This window comes from Telopea speciosissima, chromosome 3 (genome assembly GCF_018873765.1).
Source record: "Telopea speciosissima isolate NSW1024214 ecotype Mountain lineage chromosome 3, Tspe_v1, whole genome shotgun sequence".
Taxonomy (NCBI): domain Eukaryota; kingdom Viridiplantae; phylum Streptophyta; class Magnoliopsida; order Proteales; family Proteaceae; genus Telopea; species Telopea speciosissima.
The window spans coordinates 16,032,629-16,056,478 of NC_057918.1; the positions used below are offsets into that span (position 1 = coordinate 16,032,629).

A 23,850-nucleotide genomic window follows, 5' to 3' on the forward strand; every position below is an offset into this window, starting at 1 on the left:
TCTAGGGCTAGACGAATGTACATGTGTCAGCAATTCTAAGGATCAAGTCTTCAAAATTGGGTCCCACTTAGATTTTCAACCACGTGATTCAAATATTAATTTAAACCTTTTGAAACCTTAAAAGTGAATCTAGGTGGTTTATTTACCAAAAAAAAAAAAAATCTAGGTGGTTCACATAAATAAGAAAATAGTGTTTCTGTAAGCTCCAAGGTTTTAGGAATTTGAATCGGAGTTCAAATCGGCCTCATTTAATTTCGATTCCGATTTACATCTGGATCGGTTGGATCGGTTTTGCAAACAATTCCTAGGATCAGCAACAAAATCAGTGTTTTAAATAATAATAAAAAATGTTAATTTGTATTAGGGTAAAAGTGTCAATTTAGAATCAAAACAAATAATCGAAACAGACCGTTTAAAATTGAACCAAAGAAGAATCGGATCGATTTTTTTTTTAAATAAAGACTCTTTTCTTGGTTTCACTCGTTTGGGCTTCAAGGGTGACATCGTTGGACTAGAACCAAACCAAATTTACTATATGCATTCGCTACCTGTGTCCTTTATAACTCTATATATCACAGGCTGATCAACACGGAAACTCAATATGCCCAAAGCTTTCTTGAACATTTTGTACTTGTACACTACAGTAGTACTCCCCAATACCCATGGAACAAATTCTAGAATACCAAAAACTTCTCTCAATATGTTTGATAAACTGAATATGAAACCGAACAACGAATCGAATCCCTTATGGGACCGATGTGGAACTATTGCACATAACATTACCCCATCCTTTAATGGCCGATGTCTTTGTCGGCCCACTCCGGATCAGGTAGCTCTTTCTAGGCGGCTCCACTCTGCTCCAGGACCCTTTCCTAACGGCAGGTAGCCCTTTCCTAGCGGCTCGCACTCTGACACCAGGTCGCCCCTCCCAAGTAGCCAACCGCAAAGGACAGGTCAATGAAAGCACCAATGTTACGATTGGAAGAACTCACCCTCATAAACCGGTCTACAAGGGGAGGAAACCCAATATCAACAAAAGATCAACAAGCTGACCACGAACAACCTGATCACGAATAAGATGAGAATCAATTTCCATGTGATGGGTACGAGGGTGGAAAACAATATTTGCAGCAAGATAGGTGGAAGACAAGTTATCACATAACAGTGTAGGTGAAGATTGAATAAAGAAAACCAAAATCTAATAGAAGAGATTGCACCCACTCCAAATCAGCAGTGGTGAAAGAAAGACTTCGATACTCAGCTTTAGTGCAGCTCTTGAATGTCATAGTTTGCTTCGTAGAGAACATAGACGAAAAAATTATTGACAAGAAAAATATACATACCAGAAGTAGAGCGGCAATCATCAGGTTCACCATCCCAATCCGCATCCAAGAAAGCTCAGCTGGAAGGATGAAACTGTTAGTAAAACAATGCAGCAAAATGGCGATTTTGCAGAAGAAATGCAAAAGGAAAGAGAAATCACACGCACAAAACAAGATTTTACGTGGTTTACCCCCAAGAAGGACGGCTACATCCATGGCCGAGCAACAGATCGAATCCACTATTTCTATGAAGCAAATACAAACCCTCTCTTACATCTCTCAAAAAGAGATAGCAACAATATATAAGAAAACCCTAACCCCAAAACCCACCCAATCCGTTCCGAACAAAATAGGGCGAAATACATATCAAATCGAAGCTCTCGACAAACTCTAAAGGGGACAACGCCCATGGCGTTGATGTATGCCTTTTTTGGCCCTTCTGGGGCGTTTCGAAGGTGAAACAATCCACCGAAGAATCATCACAGTACTTTCTGGATTAGAACTGAGATCAGGTTTCACTAATAATAGAAACTGAATGCCCAAAGTAAGAGTACCTTTCAAGTAACGTAAAATATGCTTCACAGTTGCAAAATGAGTAAAAGTAGAGGCATGCATGTATTGACATACTTGGTTAACAACAAATGATATTTCAGGTTGTGTCATCGTTGCATAATGGAGAGCACCAAACACACTATGAAAAAGTAAGAGTTGTAAGAGGTTCACCAATATGTAAAGAGAAACAAGAACCAAGAGCCAATGGAGTGGGGAATAGGCTTGTTACTCTACATATTCACCTGTTTTAGTAAGTCCATAATATATCTTGTCTATGTTAGAACAATGGAGTCAGAAGTCTGACGCGCCTTCATTCCCAAAAAAAAAAGTGTACAAGGCATGTTTCAGTAAGTCCATAATATATCTTGTCTGGGTTTATCATTTCTCGTCCGATTCACCATTAAAATATCTTTTTGCAAATGATACGCAATGATTTATAAGTTGACCAAGGCATCTACTAGAAAAACCCTTTGTTTGCTAGGTTGTCCAGGGCTTCAAAGCCTGGGCGCAATTTTTTATTTTTGAATTTTGAATTTAGTCGTATTTTTTTAATTTTGAATTTTACTTTGACCTATTATATATAAGGTCTCTTTAGGGTTTGTAATATTGATCTTGAAATATATTCAAATTTGCCAGTTTCGCCCTTATCTTCTACCTTGTGGATTCGAGGGTCGTTTGTGTTAGAACGAGATCTAACCCATCTATGCTTCTATTATATCAAACAACTAAAAATTACCATTTACTAGTTCATAACTATACACAGAATTGGGCTTACTAATAAATTATAAACCAAATTGGGTAGTCTGTTTTAAGACTATCACATTGTATGTTTTCCCTAATGGAGATTGTATAAAAATAGAGATGTGGACATATTTGTGTGTTGATGTTGATTTGTTGAGACTTCTGAATGGTTCACCATTAGTTGTGTTTGGGAACAAAAATCTCTGGTATTGATTAATGCTTATCAACATGAATAGCTATATATCGGTTTGTTCGGTGTTCATAGTATGAATGTGAATGGGGTGACGCTCAACATGCTTACCACTACCCTTTTAGGGGCTTTTAGGGGGATTATCCAATGAGCATAAGTCATTTGGTAGTGATTAGTTAAAATCCAGGGCTTTATACATGTATTGTAAAGAGTTTGCAAAAAGATTTATATTTTATTAAATAATACTTCTTGAAAAATATTTTCGAACTTTGGGTCCAATCACTGGTCATGATACTCATTTATTAATGTGTAATAGATTATGGTTTATGGCAGTGATGCAATTTCATTCCTACGAGGTTCATTGTGAATGTTAGTTGTGTGGAGGAAAAAACGTAATGAAAGTTTTCTTCCATTGGGGCTTTTCAAGTTATGTCATTGTAGCATTATCATTTTGTGTAATTAAAGATAATTTAATTACTACCTTTAGAATCGCACCACTTAAGGTGATCGTATCTATTAGATTGTAATATCCATTATTGTTTTTTGTTTAAAAAACTAAGACTGATACCCAAATTGCGTAACAACACAATAGAATTTTGTATTTAAAGTGTAGTCTCTTCACCATCAAGCTTGGGTTACAGTCATTGGAGAAGGAGTTTAACAGGGATTTTCTCAAAATGTTGCATTCCTTTAGAGAAACTCACAATCAATTAGTTTTAGGTAATCTCCTCTCTCAGTTATTAGATTACATTTTGTATACGCCAAGGTCTGCTTGCTTGAAAAAAATTTACCCTACATCATTAGTGTCTTACTTGCGCTGCCATCAATTGGTATCAGAACCTAGACTTGTCAACAGCACAATGATTTAATAACATTCTTTTGCCGAAGTTTATGGGTGATGGCCATTGTGGCTTCTTTTTGTAGGTTTTCCTCCTTCTCTTCTTATTCATGCTCATTGTTTTTGAGATAAGCATTGCAGCCTTTTTATGGGCTACAACTTCTGACATGGAGAGGTAACACCAGTTTGGCTAGGTGTGTGTGTGTCATCAAGCCTATGCGTACTGGATATGGTTAGGGCCTGTTCATCTTGGGCAGCAACTCAAGTGGCTCGCTGCTATGCTTTCGAGTGATAAATGTAAAAGCAGTGATTGTTGCTCAGTGATAATTGCATTGTTTTAGTTGTAGATAATGCTCTCTACTAGCAGACATTTGGCCTATTGGCCTATTATGATTTTAGAACTTTAGATTGATAATAGATTCGTTTATCTCTTGTTCTCAGTTCAATTTTGGGTGGATAGCTGGGGAAAATGCTCTCTGCTTACATTTCTCCTATTATACTTTTCTCAATTTTTTTTCACAATTTTGGCTTTTACAGTGCACATGTAACCAGACTTCTTCCCTTCCATTCCGAGTCCAGTTCACGACCATTCCTACTACTGCTGATGTTTTCAGGAAAGGAGAAAAGGGAGGGGAGAGGTTGCGAATAGCAGACCATGGTGGCATGTTGTTACTAGCCATGGGCAAAGTTGCAACCCCTCTTAGGGCTGCCATGTTGAATATTGGCCACCCCCTTTACAAGGGGTTTCTTCGCATCCATTTTGTGGTTGTAAAGCCCACAAATTCTTAAAAGAGCAATTCTAGAAGGAACTTAGGCCAACTATTTAAAGGGCTTTCCTCCCCCAACCTAGATGGGAGATATTGTTGTGGAAGTTGGGTGGGCAAGGCCCAAGTTTTCCCCAGCCCAAGGTCATATCTGTGTTGACTAACCCAACCTCAGTCCAATCTGTCAAATTCAGGTCAACCTAAAGTCTGAGATAAAAATCAGTTGGGAAAAAGACTCTGTCCGGGAGCATGGCTTCTGCGCCCAAACACAGCATGGGGAGAAAATGACCAACCCACCCCTATGAAAGGTAGAATTTCCGCCCCTTGTTGATGCTTGCCCACACTCTCTTATTCTCCCCGTGCTGGCGCAGGGGGCACGCTCCCAGACAGAGAATACATCCCCAAATCACATTTACCTCCCTCCCTACTCTAAAATATGAATCAGGGTTTCTGGAAGGATCTAGTAGAAAATTTTCAGGAACCAGGGTTAGCTAGCCATAGAACCCTCATATTGGATTGCATTTCATGGAATCAAAAGTTTATTAAAAAAAAGTAATGAAATAGGTAAAAATCATGTGATGCAAGTGCTTTTATTTAATTATTTATTATGGAACCCAAAAAAATTAATAAGAAAAAGAAAGTTACCATCTTCAATTAATTTTTTGAATTTACATATACCATCCCTGTGTTTTCAAATAATTATGTCTACCACCCTTGGAGTTTTAAAATTACATATGTACCCCTGAATGCTAGCTTTGTTAGTTTTATTTTGAAAAGACAATTTTGCCCTTTCTTATTAAACTCACCCCATACAACCTTGTTACCGTTGCATACCCTATTATCTGGAGCGACAAGGGTTTGGGAGCCGACGACCTTCCATTTTGCGATCACCTACTACTCTAGCGGAAGTGCTACGCTTGATTTTGCAGAAGATGTGTGGGTGACGACTTTCCCTTTTGAGTCGATGGTGTTTCAAACAAATGGGGATAAATATGTAAAAGCACCTTTTTTTGTGAATTTTTTAAAAAAAAATTCAGAGGTGATAGACGTAATTGTTTGAAACCACAAGGATGGTAAACATAAATTTCCTTAATAACAAATAAGAAAGGGTAAAATTATCTTTTCAAAATAGTACTAACAGAGTTGGCATTCAGGAATACAGACATAATTTTTAACATTCTAGGGGTGGTAAACGTAATTGTTTGGAAATACAAGGGTGATAGACATAATTTCCCATTTTTTAAAGATGGCACCAATGAGGTGCGACAAAATAGTAACGTACATGATTGCAACGAAATCATTTCATGTGAGGAGATATGGACACAAATGGTATAGGCAATGCATCAATGAGGTGCGACAAAATAGTAATGTATATGAGAGTGCAGCAAAGTATTTTATGTGAGAGAGATCGACACAAAACCCTGCCCTGGCAGCCAATAGAACCTCTTTCATTTTTTAAAGGGAAAAAGCACACTAACCGTTTGCACTCTAGGCGTGGCTCCAACGCCTAGACACATAACCGCCTTGCCCTATGGGATTTTCCGTGGGGGCAAAACGGACATTTCCAAGGAGATTACTATGTCTAGGCGTTGGAGCCATCCCCGAGAGCAACCAGTTAGCGTTCTTAAACCCTTTTTTTAAATGAGGGCAGAACTTGCACACGCCTCTTAGATTAGAATAGACCACAAAAAAAACTGTCAAATGTTCAGGAGCATAACGGCGTTAAAACTCCTTACATCCTTTTCACTTCGAGGGAGAAATAAATGAGATGGCATATCGTGTCATGGAAGAGTCCATTTATTTTACTCACACAATTCCGACACTTCATGCACCTTCTCCTGTGAATTGATCACTTGCGGCTACTCATGGTTGTCACAACTGACAACCATTGCCCTCCACATGCTTTGATCGCTTAGTCTTCTTAAGGGTTGCGATAAGCATCTCCTGAATTCTTGAGTAAGCATCCCCAGATTCTTAAAACACAAATCTAAAGATCCCCATGGCATCCTCATAACATGACTAGAAACAAGCTCACGTAAAATCTCAAAACATATAAAATGAATCACTGAGCAGAAGAATAAAAAACGTACCAATCGAATAAGTCTCCAAAAAAAAGTAACTGTGCACATTGGAATCCCACCATTGGAAAACCAGATTGCTACAAAACAAGAAATCTATACTTCCCCAACTTCTAATTTATCAAGCTTCGATCTATATCCTCTCTCAGTCCAGAATAACTTCTTCAAAGGAAAAACACCAGCAATTTGAACTTTGAACTTTGAACTAGAACCTTTCCTTGCTACCAGTGGCTAAACCAAGCTAGTATGGTTCACCTATTCAGTCTTCAATCATATCCTGTCGACCTTCCAGTCTTCTGTCCATATATGGATCCCTCCTAAAATCCCTTGGTGGAGGTCCAACCCTAATCGGTGATCGGCTTCTCTCTCTCAAATCATGACCCCACCGGCCACGATGAGATGGAGGCGGTGGTGGAGACAGTGGATGTCGATCATTCCTCCCATCATACCCTCTCCTTTCATGGAAAAAGTTCTCCCTTCCACGGTCTCTAGGGCCCCATTCAAGAGGCAGAGGCCCATCAAACTTGTCCCTTGCCCTGTAGTCTTCTTCCTCCTCAGGGTAATCTAGCCTCTCTCTCCGCATCTGATTCTCTGGAAACCTTCCTCCATGCCTGAGGTGAGGTGGATCAGCATCAAACATCCTAGGACGATCTCTGCCCCAATCATGTGGTGGGGACCTATAGCCATTCATGCCTCTAGCAGGAGAGCGATTCGTTGGTGGACCAAAGAAGCGTGGTGGAGGAGCATGTGGAACTGGACCCTGATAATTCCTTCTAGGACTACTACCAGGTCCAAAACGAAGTCTATTGCATTTGTTGCAGTATTCCCGTCGTGCAAAGTTCAGGTTCCCACAACTGAAAATGGATATAAAAGATGAGAGACAGCAAGTCTAATGGAGAAAATAACACAAACACTAACAGATACGATGATTAAGAAAAACGCAACGAAAATTATGTCCATAAAAGATACTGACAGGCAGACAAGCTTAAATCCAACTTAAGAGCAGGTGGGCTTTGGCAGGCATATGTTACAATGAGCAAGAGCACAAAGGCATTTGCACAACCGAGATTGGACATTGTATTCAAAGAGCATTTCTCTGTAACTTGGGTAGGATTGCTGATGCAGGTGCACTACCTTGGAACAACCCAAACCCATTTGGGAACCCAGACAGCGATGAACCGGGTCCAGTTTGAGTTTTAGTTCAGTAGGATATTTTACTTAATGGACTATCTTGTAACTGGGTCCATTAGGAGTTTTTTGATTTATTTTATAATTTCGTTGAAGGAGTCATGGTAGAGTTAGAGTTGGAATTTTATTTCTGTAGTCCAAGATAGAGTGAAGTTCTATTTCAATCTTAGAGTTACGTTAGGAGTCTTTCGAGTCTTCTATTTTCGTCTTGAAAATACCAGCTTGTAACCGAGAAAGACAGATTTGAGAATAAATTGAGTTTGTGTTTGGGAAGAGCTTGCGTGGCTAGGTGTGTTTGTGAACTTCTTTCCCCCCCCCACCCCCCCCCCCCTCCACTCTCTTCCTATGTCATTTAGTCCCCTCCCTGCAACTCTGAGACCCCTCTCAGGTTACCTACCCCCTTCTTCCCTACAGGCCTCCACCAATTGCAGAACAGGGAAACCACAAAGGTAACCCACCCACACAGATAAATCCACCCATAATCCAAACCATTACCACCTCTATCCCAGGGATTTAAAACATGAATGTTTGGAATCCATATTATGCAAGAAGACGAAAACGAAGTTATTCCCACCCTGGGAAAAAAAAAAAACCATATCATACAAATCTGGAGGTCTTGGGTTCTAGAGGACCATTCTTGCCATAATGCCATTTGTCAAGGACATCCTTAAGCAATACCAACAATGAAGATCCACAAGCCTCCTATTAAATTAATACTATAAATAAACAATAATGGTGGTGATGATGATAATAGCAACTAGAAAATGCAGTCACAGTGGATAAGAAACTCATATGATTAGGTAAGCTAATAAAGAATATTTAAAAAAGATCAATGTGAATCAGACTTACGAGGGATCTGGGCATATCCAATCTCCTTCTCTTGGAGACACATTTGGGTTATTTCTGTTGATGCCTTCACCTCTGAAGGGGGGAGTACCAAATCCAGGTTCTTCAAAACCTCTTGCATAGGACCTGCCACTGCTCCTTCCTCGGCCATAAGGAGGTGAATAATCTTGAAATCTGCCATGACCCCTTCCCCCCCTAAATCCACGACCTCGTTGCGACCCAGCTGGACGATCAAAATCAGAACCATAATAACGATCAAATTTTCTATGGCGCAAAGGAGAACCAGAACCTGCACGCAACCCATATCCTGAAAAGGAGACGAGTGAGGTCCAAAGGTAAGCAATTATGAGCCCAGTGAAAATTAGAGAGGAACTACATTGTAAGCCCAAGATTGTTGATCCACAAAATGCCAACAACCAAGTAACTTTGAACGACGGCTTCCTGCATCCGTGGCCTCCCTCCATATAGATTTATGAGTAGAACAAACACAAGATTTAGTGCAGAAGATTGTAACATTCTCACAAGATACCTGCCAGTCGTTCACTCTGGAGGCAACTAACTGATGTATAAGTAATGACCGTAGTTACAAGCAATACCCACCATGGTAATGGAAGGCCACAATCCCCAACTATAGAACAAGTTCAACATACTATGTGCATGATCTGTATCTTCTATTGATGTACCAGTATATGGTTAAGAAGTTTTAGAGCCTATTATCTGCAAATATTAAGCCAAAATCATGAATCTGAAGCAACCAATACTTAATCAGACCCCTTGTGTTCAAGTAGAAGACCACATTTCATCCAAATCTGCCAAATGCAGATAATTGAGGAAAAATAGATACCAATACCTAAAATTCTGTGAGGACCTATGCCCAATAAAATGACCCCAGAAATAATGTCTGGAGTATCTCATTCAGGAAAAGTAAGTGCCGGTCAAACCAGGAAACCAACAAGAGAACCCATACGGAAATCAATCACCAAATGGAAAGTAGCAACCAGAGATAGCCACCTGATTCAACAACTCACTGACAACAATCAGCCTGTTTTTTCAGAAACCATCTCAACATCTTGTGAGAAGAAGTCATTTGGGTAGGCAAAATATAGACTACCTAGTAACAACTTCAAAGACATTTCCATCCAAAATTTGTTGTACACCATGATCCAAGAGACTAGTAGGTGAGGTCCATGTAAGCATACATCCCAAATATAACTCCTTACTACCTCCTGTCACTAGAGATAAACCAGGAAGAAACGAAAAACCAAGCCATCAGAAGAATGCCTTCAACCAACATCTTCCCAAACACTGCTCTATTTATCATTCAGCAACCTCCAAATTACTTCGTATATAATAGGTGCCAAAGTGTTGATAATAACTCAACAACCCGTATAACTGGAAACAGTAACAAAAATCATGCACTGAATGCTGAAACCATCTAACCATTCAAATAACTCCAAGAAAGTAGTACTCCACGTTAAGTTCCAGTTAACCATCCAAAAATGATAGTAAATCCTATAGATCTCAAGCAAATCACTGGGCATCACAAAAACATTTACCAACTCCACAAATTTTAAACAGGGATTCACTAAAAGGATTCCAACTACATGAAATTCTAAAATTTGAAGCAATCATAGGATTCAGAAAATCCAACTCCCAAAATCCAATGCCAACCACAATCTCATCTAGCAACAACCAATACCAGCCTCCAAAGAAAACAATTTGGGTGTACCCTCTATAACACTCCTATAACGTCATTCGTATTGTGATAAACTTGAAATATGTCAATACTACTGGCAGTTAAAAACACAAGAAAGTTATGACCAAAGTCCCATCTCCCCCTTGGTAACCATTTAATGAAAGCATGAAGTTCTCCCACATTCACAAAATTGAACTGGGTATTAGTAGCTAAGCTTTGATTGAAACCCATGCCAAAGACAATTCTTTCATCACTCCAACCAAAACATCCTGTCCATGACTTCTGGACACCAAATTTACTGACATGTAGATGTGATTTAACTTACCACCCACAAGCTCAACCAAAATTCATATCCCAACAATATATGCATTCTCCAAAATCCAAAAATTTTCCCCAAACCAAATTTCCAGCCCTGCACTCATACAAATATGCTTTACCCAATATCCAAGTTCTTGACCAAGCAACTTTGAAAGCTGTAAACACAACACCAAAGTTCTTTCTCAATTTGAAATCCTCCACAGTAAGAGGTATAGTAGACCCACATACTCAACATGCAACAAATGGCATGGAAAACACATTTTATGCACAAGCACCATATAATGTAACAACATAGATTCATCAGAAGATATTTTGGAACAAACACGTGATCTTGTAGAAGTATAAGCATGATTTTGAAGAAATATTTTCTAATTATGACCCTACGTAACAGATGTATGACAGGGACAGACAGAGTAAGGTGGTGAGGAACAAATACTGGGAACCATTTTACAGCTACAAATGGGCAGAAACCATAAACCAGGCTAGAAAGCTCTGGGTAGCAGCAGCATGTGGAAAACCCAAACACCATCAACTGATCTGCACAAACCTTCTTGGAGTAGGTGCACCAAACAAGCAGATTTGGGTGCATTCTTGGAGCCCAGCAGCCATTACAATTTCATAGATGATTTACCTTCAAGCTTGGTCAAGGTCCATCTTTCTTGTGACAGAAGCATATCAATGGTTGTTTTACCTTCAGATAAAAAAGACTACCATGTTGCATTATAATTAAAAACCTACAAAGCTCTTTTTCTGGTTTTTAAATTATATTTTATTCTCTATTAGCAAAAATGGACTGTGAAGCACCAAGACCAACAGATCTGGATTGGGAAAAACTCCAGTCTGGCACTTTTCCCTGAAAGTAAAATATTTTAACATTCTGTATTCAAAGCAAGAAAATTTAAACTGCTTTGACGGTTACAAACTCGAGATGATATGGAGCATAAGAATATGGAATTATCATCTTTCCACAAGCAATGGTATAGAGAAAAAATGGGAAACTAACAACCTTGGCTGAAGTTTTTTGAGAGTCTGTGGGAGTGTGATCACCACCATTGGATGTGGCTTGATATTTTATTTTGGGCCTTTGGTTTGTATTTTGTATCTTAATTGTATTGTAATAATGTAAAATTAGGTATGTAGGATAGTTCTAAATTGTTTTCGAGTCTCCTCTTTTTGTCTACAGGAATAGTAGTGGGGCACATTAGCTATTAGAAGGTTTTATAAAAAAAAATTGGTGTGGAGATTTTGTGGGGCCCTCTTCATGGCTATTAGCTAAGTATTGTTAAGCAAGCATGTCTCTAGAGGAGTCTTAATACTAGTTTCTAAATTAGTTTAGTTATTTTAGAAAGATATCAGGAGGATTCTGTTTTGGACTTTAAACATCCTTGCACACATGTATTGATCAGTTGAAGAAGAAATTAAGAATTTTAGTGAAAGAATGTTACAGAGGAGGCTCTCTAATGTAGGACTATTGGTTCGATTTTAATACCTCTGGGATATGGGCTTTTAATGCTTTTACTTTCATTTGTAATGAACTGCATTATAAGGTGGAGCAGAATGTTGGGCAGTTAAGAAGTGTCATATTGAGAAGCTATGTGTAGCAGAGATGAGGATGTTACGATGGCTGTGTAAAAAAACTAGGAAGGATAAAGTACAAAATGAACGTATTAGAGCTGGCTTGGGAGTAGCCCCGATCAATGACAAGCTCCAAGAGAGTCATTTGAGGTGGTATGGTCATGTTCAACGGAAGCCTAGGGACGCCCCAGTAAGGAGGAGTGATATGATTTCGATTGAAGGAGCTAAAAGAGCTAGGGGCAAACCTAAAATGGCCATAGGAGAAGTTGTGAGGAAGGAAATGCATACTCTAGGTCTTGTACCAAGTATGACCTTGGATAGAGCCTATTGACGGGCCAGGATCCATGTAGCAGACCATATTTAGCTGAGATTCTCCTGACTTGCTGGGCTGTGCCTCTCTCATCTTACTTTCTTCTTTCATTTGTCATTTTCCATTTTCCATTTCTCATCTCATTCCCCATCCCTCTTTTCCCATCTCTTCATTCCCCTTTTTTGTTTAGACCTCAGTTTTCCCTACTTTGTTTTGTTTGGATCCATCATCCATGTAGCCGACCCCATAAAGTTGGGATCAGGCTGAGTTTGTTGTTGTTGTTGTTGAACTGCATTATAAGGCCCAGAAGCAGGAATCCAAAGGGTGCACAAAAATAAGCATTTTAATTAAGAGTATATTAATAACACCTCCCTTGAAGTTTGCCCTAATTACAATCACTTCCCCTGTATTTTCAACAATTACAACCCCCTTCCCCTAATTCTCAGAAGTTGTTACAGTCAGCCCCCACCCCGTTTGATCTTTTTACTGTTAGTTGATGACATCATATTGACCTAAATATTTAATTGACAAAGCTACCCTTAATGGAGGGGTAAACATACCTTTTTGCCCTTATCTTACATTATCCTAATTGCATTGGCCTCCCTTGCTCGACATTGCGGAGAACTTCATCGCGGAATCCCTTGAGGAGCTGCAACTCATCCCCGATGACTTGTAACTCCTCCCGTAGGTAAGTTAATCCCTTCACTCCATTATCCTCTCCTCTCCCTTTGATTGTGCAAATTCGTTCCCTCGCTTCTCTCTCTTCTCCCTCATTACGCAACCTTATTCTAAATGATTTGAAATTATCATTTTGGTTCTCCTAAACTAATTTTTTGCTGCATTGTAAGGTACGTAGTTATTTTTAGGGGTTGTAATTTCTAGGGTTTAGTCACTTCTAGGGTTTCAGTGAGGAATTGGAACCAAAATGCCTACGAAGAAAGAGGGAGATGACTTGAAATCTTAGGTTTTATTTCCTAACAAAAATTAACAGAGTAAATTAACATTGTAAACCATTGCAGGGCAGCCCCCCTTCAAGACTTGTATAAACAATGGACATACACAATTGTATACAATTTCTATGGGTGTACGGTCCAGAAATTGGTAGACCCAGACAAGTACAGCTACCTGAACAAGGTTTATGATGTCTCCAACTCAGTCCTAAACCATATCCCGGAAGGAAGAACCCTGGGATTCTCGGTTAAATGTGTATTCCCTGGTAGAATTGAGGAGAGGGAGAAGAAGTCTGATGATGTTGTGATGAAGTTGTTTTCTATGCATGATCAAGTGAATGCCATTAAACTACCGTGTGTATAATGTTGAAGTATGTGATCATCCAACAACTGTTTATACCATCAACGGCTTCCCTAACTCAGTGGTTGGTAGAGATAATAAAAGGGGTAGGCAAGAAATTTGAATTTGGTTCTGTTGGTGAGAGTGTTGTTGATGTTAAAACGGTGTTGCTACTGGTAGCATTGCAAAAGCCACTGTTAGGAGGAGTGCTGCTACTGGTATGGCTTCTGGTAAGAGCAATTCTACTGTTAGGGGTACTACTAATGTAAGGGCTGCTAGTAGGAGTGCTGCCACTGTTGGGGTAAGTACTAGGGGTTCAGATCATGTAAGAGCTGTTAGTAGGAGTGCTGCCACTGTTGGTGGAAGTGGTAGGGGTTCAGATGATCTAGGGACTGCTAGTAGGAGTACTGCCACTGTTGGTGGAAGTGGTTTGCATTGTGATGATGCAAGGGCTGCTACTAAGAGTGCTGCAACTGTTGGGGGAAATGTTAGGGGTTCAGATGATGTAGGGCTGCTAGTAGGATTGCTGCCACTGTTGGTGGAAGTGGTTTGCATTCTGATGATGCAATGGCTGCTAGTAAGAGTGCTGCCACTATTGGGGGAAGTGGTAGGAGTTCAGGTGTTGTAAGGGCTACTAGCAGGAGTGCTGCCACTGTTGATGAAACTTTCCAATTTGATGACTCATCAAATGACGATGAATGGAAAGATGAAGGGGATGATGGAAGTGAAAACTCTGGTGATTGTGATGAGGATTGAGATAATAATAATGAAGTGGAGGAAAATGGGGAGTAATGATAATTTGTCAGATTACAATTCTGATGAGTATCACGAAATGTATTCCAAAAAATATGACATTGATGATGATAAGAAAGTAAAGTTGGAGATGAGATTAGCATTTGGGGATGTGAATGAATTCAAGGCTAACCTTCAAGATTTTTTCATTCAGGAGGGTTTTGATAATTTAAGAATAAAAAATGAGAAGGCTAGGGTCACTGTTGTTTGTGTTGTTGATGGTTGTACATGGAGAATCCATTCTCTACCTATTGAGGATGGAGTCACTTATGTGATCAAGTCATATAACCTTGTGTACACATGTGTCAAAGTTTCAAGAAACCCTAATGCAACGTCCACATAGATAGCAAGGAAACTTGCTGATAGGCTTAGGGCAGACCCTGAAATGAAATTGAGAGCATGTACGTTGTTTTGAATGAGAAGTATGGTACTAAGCCACACCCGATGCAATTGTACAGGGCCCGTACGATTGCAAAGGAAGAGAATGAGGGTAGCCATGCAAAGTCTTATGCACAGTTGCCTAAATATGGTGAGTTGGTTAGGGAGAAAAACCATGGCAGTATGCTTAAGTTACAGTATTATGAGAGAAATGATTTGGCAGTGAATCCTGTGGTTAAAAGACTGTTTGTTTGTTTTGAAGCTTGTAAGAATGGATTCTTGAAGGGGTGTTGGCCATTTATATGACTAGATGGTTGCCACCTTAAGGGCAAGTATGGACATGCGTTGTTGGCTGCCATATCACTTGATAGGAACAATGGGTTGTTTCCTGTAGTCTTTGGTGTAGTTGAGGTTGAATGCAAGGATAGTTGGATGTTTTTTCTATTACCATTGATATGCTTTTATTCGAACCATAGTTGTCACGGCGTCACGGCGATCCAAGTCGGTGGAGGGGTGTCACGTCGATATATCGACATGTCGCCTGCCATGGCGAGCATGTCGACCATGTTTTATTTTTTATTTTCTCTATTTTTAATGTTTTAATAGATGTATACTCAAGCCATGTTTTATTTTTTCTCTATTGTTTCTCAAGTTTTAAGAAGAAAATTCAGAAATCGAAGAGGGAAAGAAGAAATCGAAAGAAATTGAAGAGGGAAAGAAGAAATCGAAGAAGAAATCGAAGAGGGAAGAAGAAATCGAAGAGGGAAAGAGAGACAGGAAGAAGAAATCAAAGAGGGACGCCATGGCGTAGGTCGCCATGCAACCTTCTCCATCGCCAGGACACCATGGCGGCGCCATGGCGACGCCATGACAACTATGATTCGAATGGCCACAGATGATTGGCCCCTGACTTTAATGTCATACAAACAAAAGGTATAGTGAATATTATGCTATATCCATTTTTTTTTTGTAAATTATATGCAACTATATGACTAATTTTTTGTTTGCATGTGTTTGGTAGGGTCTTTCAGAGGCCATTGTAAAAATCTACCCAGATGCTTACCACAAGTCCACAAGCATTGCAATAGGCACCTTTACAACAATTTCAAGGCAGGACTCATTTTTTGGTCTGCAAAATCTGCCCCATCGAGTTAGCCATTCAGCAGGTCTTGGATATTTGGCTCCTAGTGGATCTATCCTCCATCTCGGACTACATTAAGTGGTATCAGAGCCATGGATGAGCATGGCAATCAAGTGTTGAATGCAAATCTGCCACCCAATCCCATGGCTGCAATCATGGAGATGCTTAGAAAGCTATCGGCAGATTAGCAAGCTATGCAAGCTAAACAGGACCTTATTACCGATAAGGTGTTGTGTTTAGAAGAACAGAGGAATACCCCTCACAGGGACAGCAACATTCCTCAAGAAGAAGATAGGTATCAAGTCAATCCAGTGGTACAAAGACTACCTAACAGAGATGAAGATTACAGAGATGGTCACAGAGATCACAGAGATCACAGAAATGGACTCAGAGATGACAAAGATGACAAACATGACAAATATCATTACAGAGATCATCAGGCAGAAGCAGAGGTACCTGTGAGCCTTCCCGGGAATACAGAGATCGAAACAGAGGTTACAAAGACAAAGATAGAGAAGACCGGGACAAAAATAGAGGTCGCCAACCTACTTTTGAGGAGTACATGAGATCCTACTTCACTGGAGATCAAGGTCCTAATCGATGCCACAGTGACAATCAGAAGGTGAAGCTTGAACTGAAAGAATTCGATGGAGATCATGACCCTCTGGTATTTTATGACTGGCTTGCTTCCCTAGATGATTATTTTGACTAAATGACTGGTAGGATCTATCTGAAGAGAGGAAGATGAAGTTAGTCCATACAAAACTTGTTGGACCAGCACGTGAGTGGTGGAGGACCACTAAAAGGGAGATGGACTTTAATGGAACAGCATCACGCACTTGGGAAGACATGAAGTACGACCTGAGTAAGAAGTACTTGACAAGGCACTTCAGGTCTTAGCTACAGGATCCATTCAACTCCCTATGCAAAGGGACCATGACTATATCTGAGTACAAGAAGAAATTCGATGCACTCTCTTCTCGCACTGGTATTAGAGAGGAGGGCATCCAGATGCTTTCCCGGTTCAGGTTGGGTTTGACAACTAAGATCAACAGGGCCATTGGGGTGGTCAAAGTTACAGACATTCGAGATTGCTTTGACAAGGCCTTGAAAGCACAGGAGCTACTAGCTTCAAGCAAACAGTCGGGTTTTACTTCCAAGCCGGCCTACATCAACACTAGCACCTCATGACAGGGTCCCTCTATAGGCAGCACCTCTCGCCCTGCTGCTCCCCCACGTGTTGATGATAAGGGCAAAGCTCCTATGGGACGTAATGAACCCTTCACTTGTTTCTACTGTCAAGACAAGGGACATATTGCTAAGGACTGCCAAACAAGAGGAAGAACATCAATGTGGCTGCCAAGGAAGAAACCCACGATGATGATGAAGAAAAGGGCTTCGACGCTTATCCTGCCGATGATGATGATGATGTGGCTGCTTACTTTGAAGATGAGGGTAATGATACAAGAGGTATTCATATGCTGCTTCAAGAGGCTGCTACCCAGACAGAATTCCAGCCTTCCCCACCCATTAAAGAGCTGCTGTCCGCCTACAAGTTCGAGCCATCTGCCAAGGATGATTTGAAGAAGCTTGACCTTGATTTGGATGATCATTCCATGACCTTTAACCATTTATCGGAGATGAATGCTTTTAAGTCGGGGAGAGCTGATGCAGCACCAAGTGCCCACATCCGTAGGAAGAAGAAGAAAAAAAAAAAGTCCAGAAATTAGGGCTTAGTTTGGGAGCCATAGCTTAGGTTTGCATTCTAGTCTTTTTCCATTCCATTCTTAGTTTACTTTTCTGTTTTTTAATTGAACCGGTTCAAATTGGTTGCATCCAATTGGTTCAATTGGTTCAATTTAAGTGTCTTTTAGTTCAAGTTAGTAGGGTCAATTAGGTCTTTTACTTTAAGTTTTAAGTTATTTTATGTTTAGCAACACCTTTCCACGATTTTTGAAGGATGTGTTTAAATTGTACTAGGTTTTGGCCTTTGGCCTATTATTATAAATAAAGTTAAATCATGGGAGGCTCCCACACAGTTGAATATTTGAAAGAAAAAAAAAAAACAGATTTGTTGGCTGCCATTGTTGCTGCTCCTTTGCTCTATGTGAGTGTGCATCCTTGTGGTTCTATCAAGATGGAAAGGGATCAGTGGAATCCGGTTGACTCCTTATGTCGTGACGGCTGGGAGGATCCTCTACAGCTGAAAGGTGGTTCTATCCTTCTATCACAGAGCTGCTGCCTCCATTGAAGACTCAATCCAGTCCAGCCGATCTGCCATACCATTCCCTCCATTAGCTTCAATCAATCCACAAAACCCTAAGTGTTCTAGTTTCTGCCCAGACCTATCCCACCAACCAAATCCTTCTAAATTTCAAACATAACTCTTTCACAGCCTCCCTTCCACTCGATCCAACTTGCAGCCCCATTCTCCCACTCCAACCCCAGTTTACCTCGTCTCTGTGAAACCCTAAGAAACCCTAAAACCTGTCCAGCATTATTTAGCCATCCAAATCACCTCAAACTTCAACCGAATACCCTTCTCATCATTCCTAACACTCGACCAAAGCCCCAGCCTTAAAATCCCACCCTAGTTTCAGCCTAAGTTCTAAAACCCAAAACCCGAATCCCTAACCCCAAAATTCTGAAATTTCAAATCTTTATCTAAACCTAACCAAACCTAGTTTATTAAACTCCCTAAACCCTGCCCATTATTATCATATAAGAGTTACCCCATTCCCTAACCATAACCCTAGAATTGCCCTACTTTACATCAAATCTGCTCCATTGAGTTAGCCATTCAGCAGGTCTTGGATATTTGGCTCCTAGTGGATCTATCCTCCATCTAGGACTACATTAGTAAGTGCTTGTAATTAGGGTAAAGTTCAAGGGAGCTCTCAGTAATTTACTCCTTAAATAATAATGAGACCCATTAAAAGATTAGTTTAGTATCATATGGAACCCATTCCTTAGCTGTCATAGATAAAACTAGAAGAGTCCCATAAGATTTACTTTCTATTTTGAAAGTTTTAGTAGTTTAGCTAGTTAAGCCAACCCAATTTTGTTGGGATAACTGGATAAGGCAGAGGAGTTGAGTTGAGAGTAGTTTAGGTAGTTAAGAGTCATAATAGTATTTTTCGAAGTTAGTTTACTTATTTTAGGAAATTAGATATATGGAGGAATCTTTTTATTAGTTTTTGTTCTTTAAATTAATGTAGCACCCCCCCCCCCAATCGGTAGTTAATGAAAAAGATATTTTTCTTCAAAATTGGGCGTTGAGAGAACTCTTCTCTCCTGTCCCCCTCTTCTTCTCTCTCCTCTTTTCTTCTAAAGTCACCATTCATGTTACTATTCCAGGCACTATTCACAATACCAGGAAAACCCCTCTCTCTTCTCTTTCTCCCTCCCTTATTCTTTCTTTTTCCCATTGCAGGCTGCTGAAATCAACAAACTAGCAAGCCTGTTCAACCTTGTTTTAGCAGGAAAATAATTCAGATCTGAGCCTGTGGAGTAATTAATCTGATCTTTATTTTCTAATCTGAAATCTAGGTTGGCCGGCTGCGTCAATTTTGGTATCAATCTATCAAAGCCTACCCTAGCTGACCTAAATCCAGCTGTACATACCATGGATCCCGAGAGATTTGCTTTCTTTCAAGAACTTCAGGTACTGTAAAAGAACTAGCAAAAGGTTAATGAAAATCTTAATGAGTCTCAATGACAACTTGAGCAACTACAAACTCAAGCCTGCCCTCATTCAATTGTTCGGAAGCTCCTCTTGACAAGCTGATATCATGCGTTGAATAGCGGGTGGAAGAGCAAAAACACAAGCTGCCAATGGAGGACAAAATCACACCGGTTGTCATTGAAATGCAACCCATAGAGGACCATAAATTGGTTGAATTTTTTTATTGAACTAGTCGAAATTCGTGTTTCCAAGTTGTCTTCAACAAAGGACTTCTTGTCGCTGATTTTGTACCATTGAATCGTGGTCTGATCATCAACTTCATTGGGCCAGGGCAGATGGTTGTTGAGTATTCGTTGAAGATGCTCCTCTACTTCAAAACTGGAGAACGAGTTTTTTTTAATTGAAGGGGAATAATACTGGACCTGTCCAAAATTGGCCTTATGTTAATATCTATGGGTTTTATTTGTAATGGGCTGCATCATAATGCCCAAAAGTAGGGGTCTAAGGGGTGCACAAAAATAAGTAATTAATGGTGGGGCCCATTAAAGATTAGTTTGGTATTTATGAAATAGTAGTTGATATACAAAACTAACAGTGCCCATTCCTCATAGATAAGTATAGAAGAGTCCTATTAGATTTAGTTTTTGTTTTGGGAGTTTTACTAGTTTAGCTAGTTAAGAGTCCTAATAGTATTATCTTAGTTAGTTTACTTATTTTAGGAAAACTATATATTAGAAGGATTCTATTCTTTAGGGTTTTATAACTATATGTAACGCCACATAATCAATAGTTAATAAAGAAAATATTTTCAAGTGAAATTTGAGGGATGTAGGAACCCTTCTCTCCTATCCCTCTCTTCTCCTCTCTCCTCCCTTCTTGTAAATCAACTATTCAAAACTTCACATTACTATTCCCAGGTACTGTTCACATGCCCAGAATAGCCCCCTATCTCTTCTCTTTCTTCTTCTATTATTCTTTCTTTCGCCTCCTCTCTGCATTGATCTGGATCCTTCTCTCCCAATTTGTCTCCCTCTTCTCCTCTCTCCCTCCTACCCATGTGTCTCTCTCTTGGATGGCCTAGTGTCTATCTCCTGTCCCTTCATTCCCTCCCCCATCAATCTCCCTTCCTTACACGCTTCTGGAAATTCATAACCATCAAAGCTTCTCAGCCACTGGTTTGTCAGGAAAAGCCCTTGGATCATCTGATAAACACCTGAGGCCCTAAACCTGAGCCTGTGTTATCCATTCACAGCCCTAATTTCTAAATAGAAATCTGGTTCATTTTTTTTTTTTTGGTACTCAACTTCTGGCTGAATCATGAAAAAACTGGTAGAATACCTGTCAGCATCTGAAAACTGGAAGTTTCCACTGGGTCGTTGCACAGTATTCATTGTTTTTTGTAGAACGAAGGGGGCTGTATGAAAATGAGTCATCTTGGCTACCTTTTTTTCGGTACAGAGGTTGCCTTTGGATGTCTTCAATGTACAGTCTCATGATTTAAAGAGAGCATGGGAGGGGGGAGGCCGGGAGGGGAAGAGCTAACTTAATATATCCACCCTGAAATTGCACTCTTGTTACAGACGTTTACTCTTACTATACTCCCGTAGAGAGCCACATATTAATTTTCCATTTTTTGGACAAATATGCTATTACTATTGTTTAGCTTTCTACAACCATGTTCTTACATCCCTCCATAATCCTTTTAAATTTCAAGTTTCAATTTAGGCATTGTGAAACTTTACAACCCAGCAACTTCATTTTGTGCAGGCATTGTTTTTTTGACTACCATCATTTCACCAAATGCCTAAACATATAGACATCAACCAAGAAGATAGAATGAAAGGTAGGGAGGCATCTATAAAACCAAACATAAACTTAATCTATGACAAAGCACTCAGTGTGTTTACAAATATAAATCCCACAACATAAATGAGAAATACAAAATGTTATAACCCTGGGAACCGTAGAAAATTTTCTGAATGCCACAAGTATCTAGAAATTGCACCTATCTGCAGATATTACAGCAATCTGCACGAATGGATATAAATGGACGACCAAAAGAGAACATGTAAATGCATCTGCCACCAATATAGACAACAAAAGCCCACCAGGTAACTACACAGAATGATATATATCCATGACATGTTCGAAGTGCAATCTCCAACTGGATCCATATATACGTTTCAACTTTCGAGACAAGTCAATTAACTGCATCAAACATCAAAGACTGAAACTGGGCGCTCATAATTTGTTTCCATTTTTTTCTTTTTTACAAATTATGTAGTCATTAATATGAATAGAATAGTTCAAAATGGTTATGGTCTTACAGACGCTTGTTTTTTCTAGGGTTTGGGAGGAAGACCAACATGTCAGCACGGGCTCCTATCAAGGATTTTGATTTGCACGATGGAAAAACTGGGCTGTTTCAATGATTCAGATAATTAACTGCATTTATTTGAAGACGAGGAATACTAGAATCTGAAATGAAACCTGATTCCGGGAATCGATCGGAACGAGGATCATGGCGAACTTCTCCAGACTCGTAGTCGCTACCTCCTCCACCTCCACCGCTGCTCTCAGTGGGCCGCACAACCAGGCTGCTCAAGTAAGGTTGCTGTTTCGTCGTCGTCGTCGTCGCCGCCACCGGCGGTTCCCTCTCCCGTGAATCCATCCTCTCTTTTTTTGGTGTCAGTGAATGTGGATCCATTCTCTCTCTCTCTCACACCTGCTGTTTAACCGCCGGTTCGATGTAATGCGATGACAATGAATTGGTGAATTAATAAATAGGGCTCATGTTCTCTGTGCCGGAGTGCAGGTTGCGCCTAGACATATGGGTCTGTCACTCAGGAGTAGGGTGATCATTGCGCCCACCCCCATGTGTCTGGGGCAACCTGTGACATTCTCCCTAATAAATATGGGGATTAAGGTGGCGTAGAGGAGCAAACCAATAAGGTGCGATAAAATGGCATGGATTGAAGGGCAGCAATGTCATTTTACTTAAGAAGGAGATAGATTGACACCGACGTTGGCTTAAGAAACTTTTTCCTCTTAAATACAATAGAAAAAAGAAAGATGCCTGGTCACGTGGCCTGCACTAGCCATGGTTCTAAATCTCAATTTTCCAAGAAATCCAAACAAAACTTGGTATAACTCTGAATTCTACTGGTTTTGACCATATTCACACATTTGAAAAGTTCCAATTGAAAAATACTAAAGTTTCGATCAATTTTGATTCCCTAATTTCAATCAACTTTGATAGCTTTCTACAAGTTTTGACGAATTGGGATCCCATTCTCGTACGAGAATGGATTTTAGCCTTCCAGATGGCATCCACTATGTGTCAATCCCACCATGAAGATGTCATATGGATGGCTGGAACCCATTCTCACACGTTCACGTGTGAGAATGGAAACCTGCTTCAGTTTGACAACACATAATATGTCGAGTTTTGCCTAGAAAAGTACTAGATTTCAATCTAGTTTCAATTGAAACCTAGGAATCTCTGATTTCCGGTTGGTCGAAACCTACCTCGAAATCGATATTTAAAACCTTGGCACCACACAAGGTCAATGAGGGATGCGCAATGGGCATTGACAAGGGAATTTTTCATTTTGTAGGGGATGGGGCAATCATTTGGGGGGCGGATGTTTGGTGCAGGCTACACGTGACCAATCATTGTTTTTTTTTTTTTTTTTTTCCATAGGGAAAAAAAGAAAAAGAAAAAGAAAAAGGCTCTATGAGACGCTCTATGAGCTAAGGCATACACTACACCTCCTCATATACTATTTTGTTCAAGAAAAAAGAATGCTACTTGGTACCCTGTAGGAGCACATGAAAGTACCGCCATATCCCCTATAAAATAAAATAAAATAAAAATCTCAATTATGTTGAATGCCCATGCGTATACTCTCATTGGCCCTTGCGTTGGTCCAGGCACTACATGGTCAGACAATGATCTCTTACCTTGTTTTAAGTGAGAAAAAATGATTACAAAAATATATGCGAGAGGATGTAGAGTCCACTCCTTGCTCAGAGAACCCTCTCCCGAAAAAAATTAAGAAATATTTCCCTTCAATGGTGATGAAGGAAAGTTCTCTCAACCCAAACCATTTGGAACGCTGGTTGCTCATCTAGACCATTGCCTGA

The 23,850-nt window shown here is 39.9% G+C and overlaps 1 protein-coding gene across 2 annotated transcripts; it reads right to left on the bottom strand.

Annotated features, from left to right (window-relative positions):
* Positions 1-6,473: 6,473 nt before the first annotated feature.
* Positions 6,474-22,458, bottom strand: LOC122655844. Of its 2 annotated transcripts, none has more exons than XM_043850207.1 (3): positions 22,195-22,458; positions 8,523-8,826; positions 6,474-7,339 (listed from the first exon to the last, which is right to left on the bottom strand). In XM_043850207.1, exons 1-3 carry the CDS (start codon positions 22,409-22,411, stop codon positions 6,745-6,747), a joined length of 1,116 nt encoding a protein of 371 aa, XP_043706142.1. In that variant the 5' UTR covers positions 22,412-22,458; the 3' UTR covers positions 6,474-6,744. The 2 variants fall into 2 exon arrangements, with proteins under 2 accessions (XP_043706142.1, XP_043706143.1); XM_043850208.1 differs by having other exon boundaries at positions 8,523-10,688.
* Positions 22,459-23,850: the final 1,392 nt, after the last annotated feature.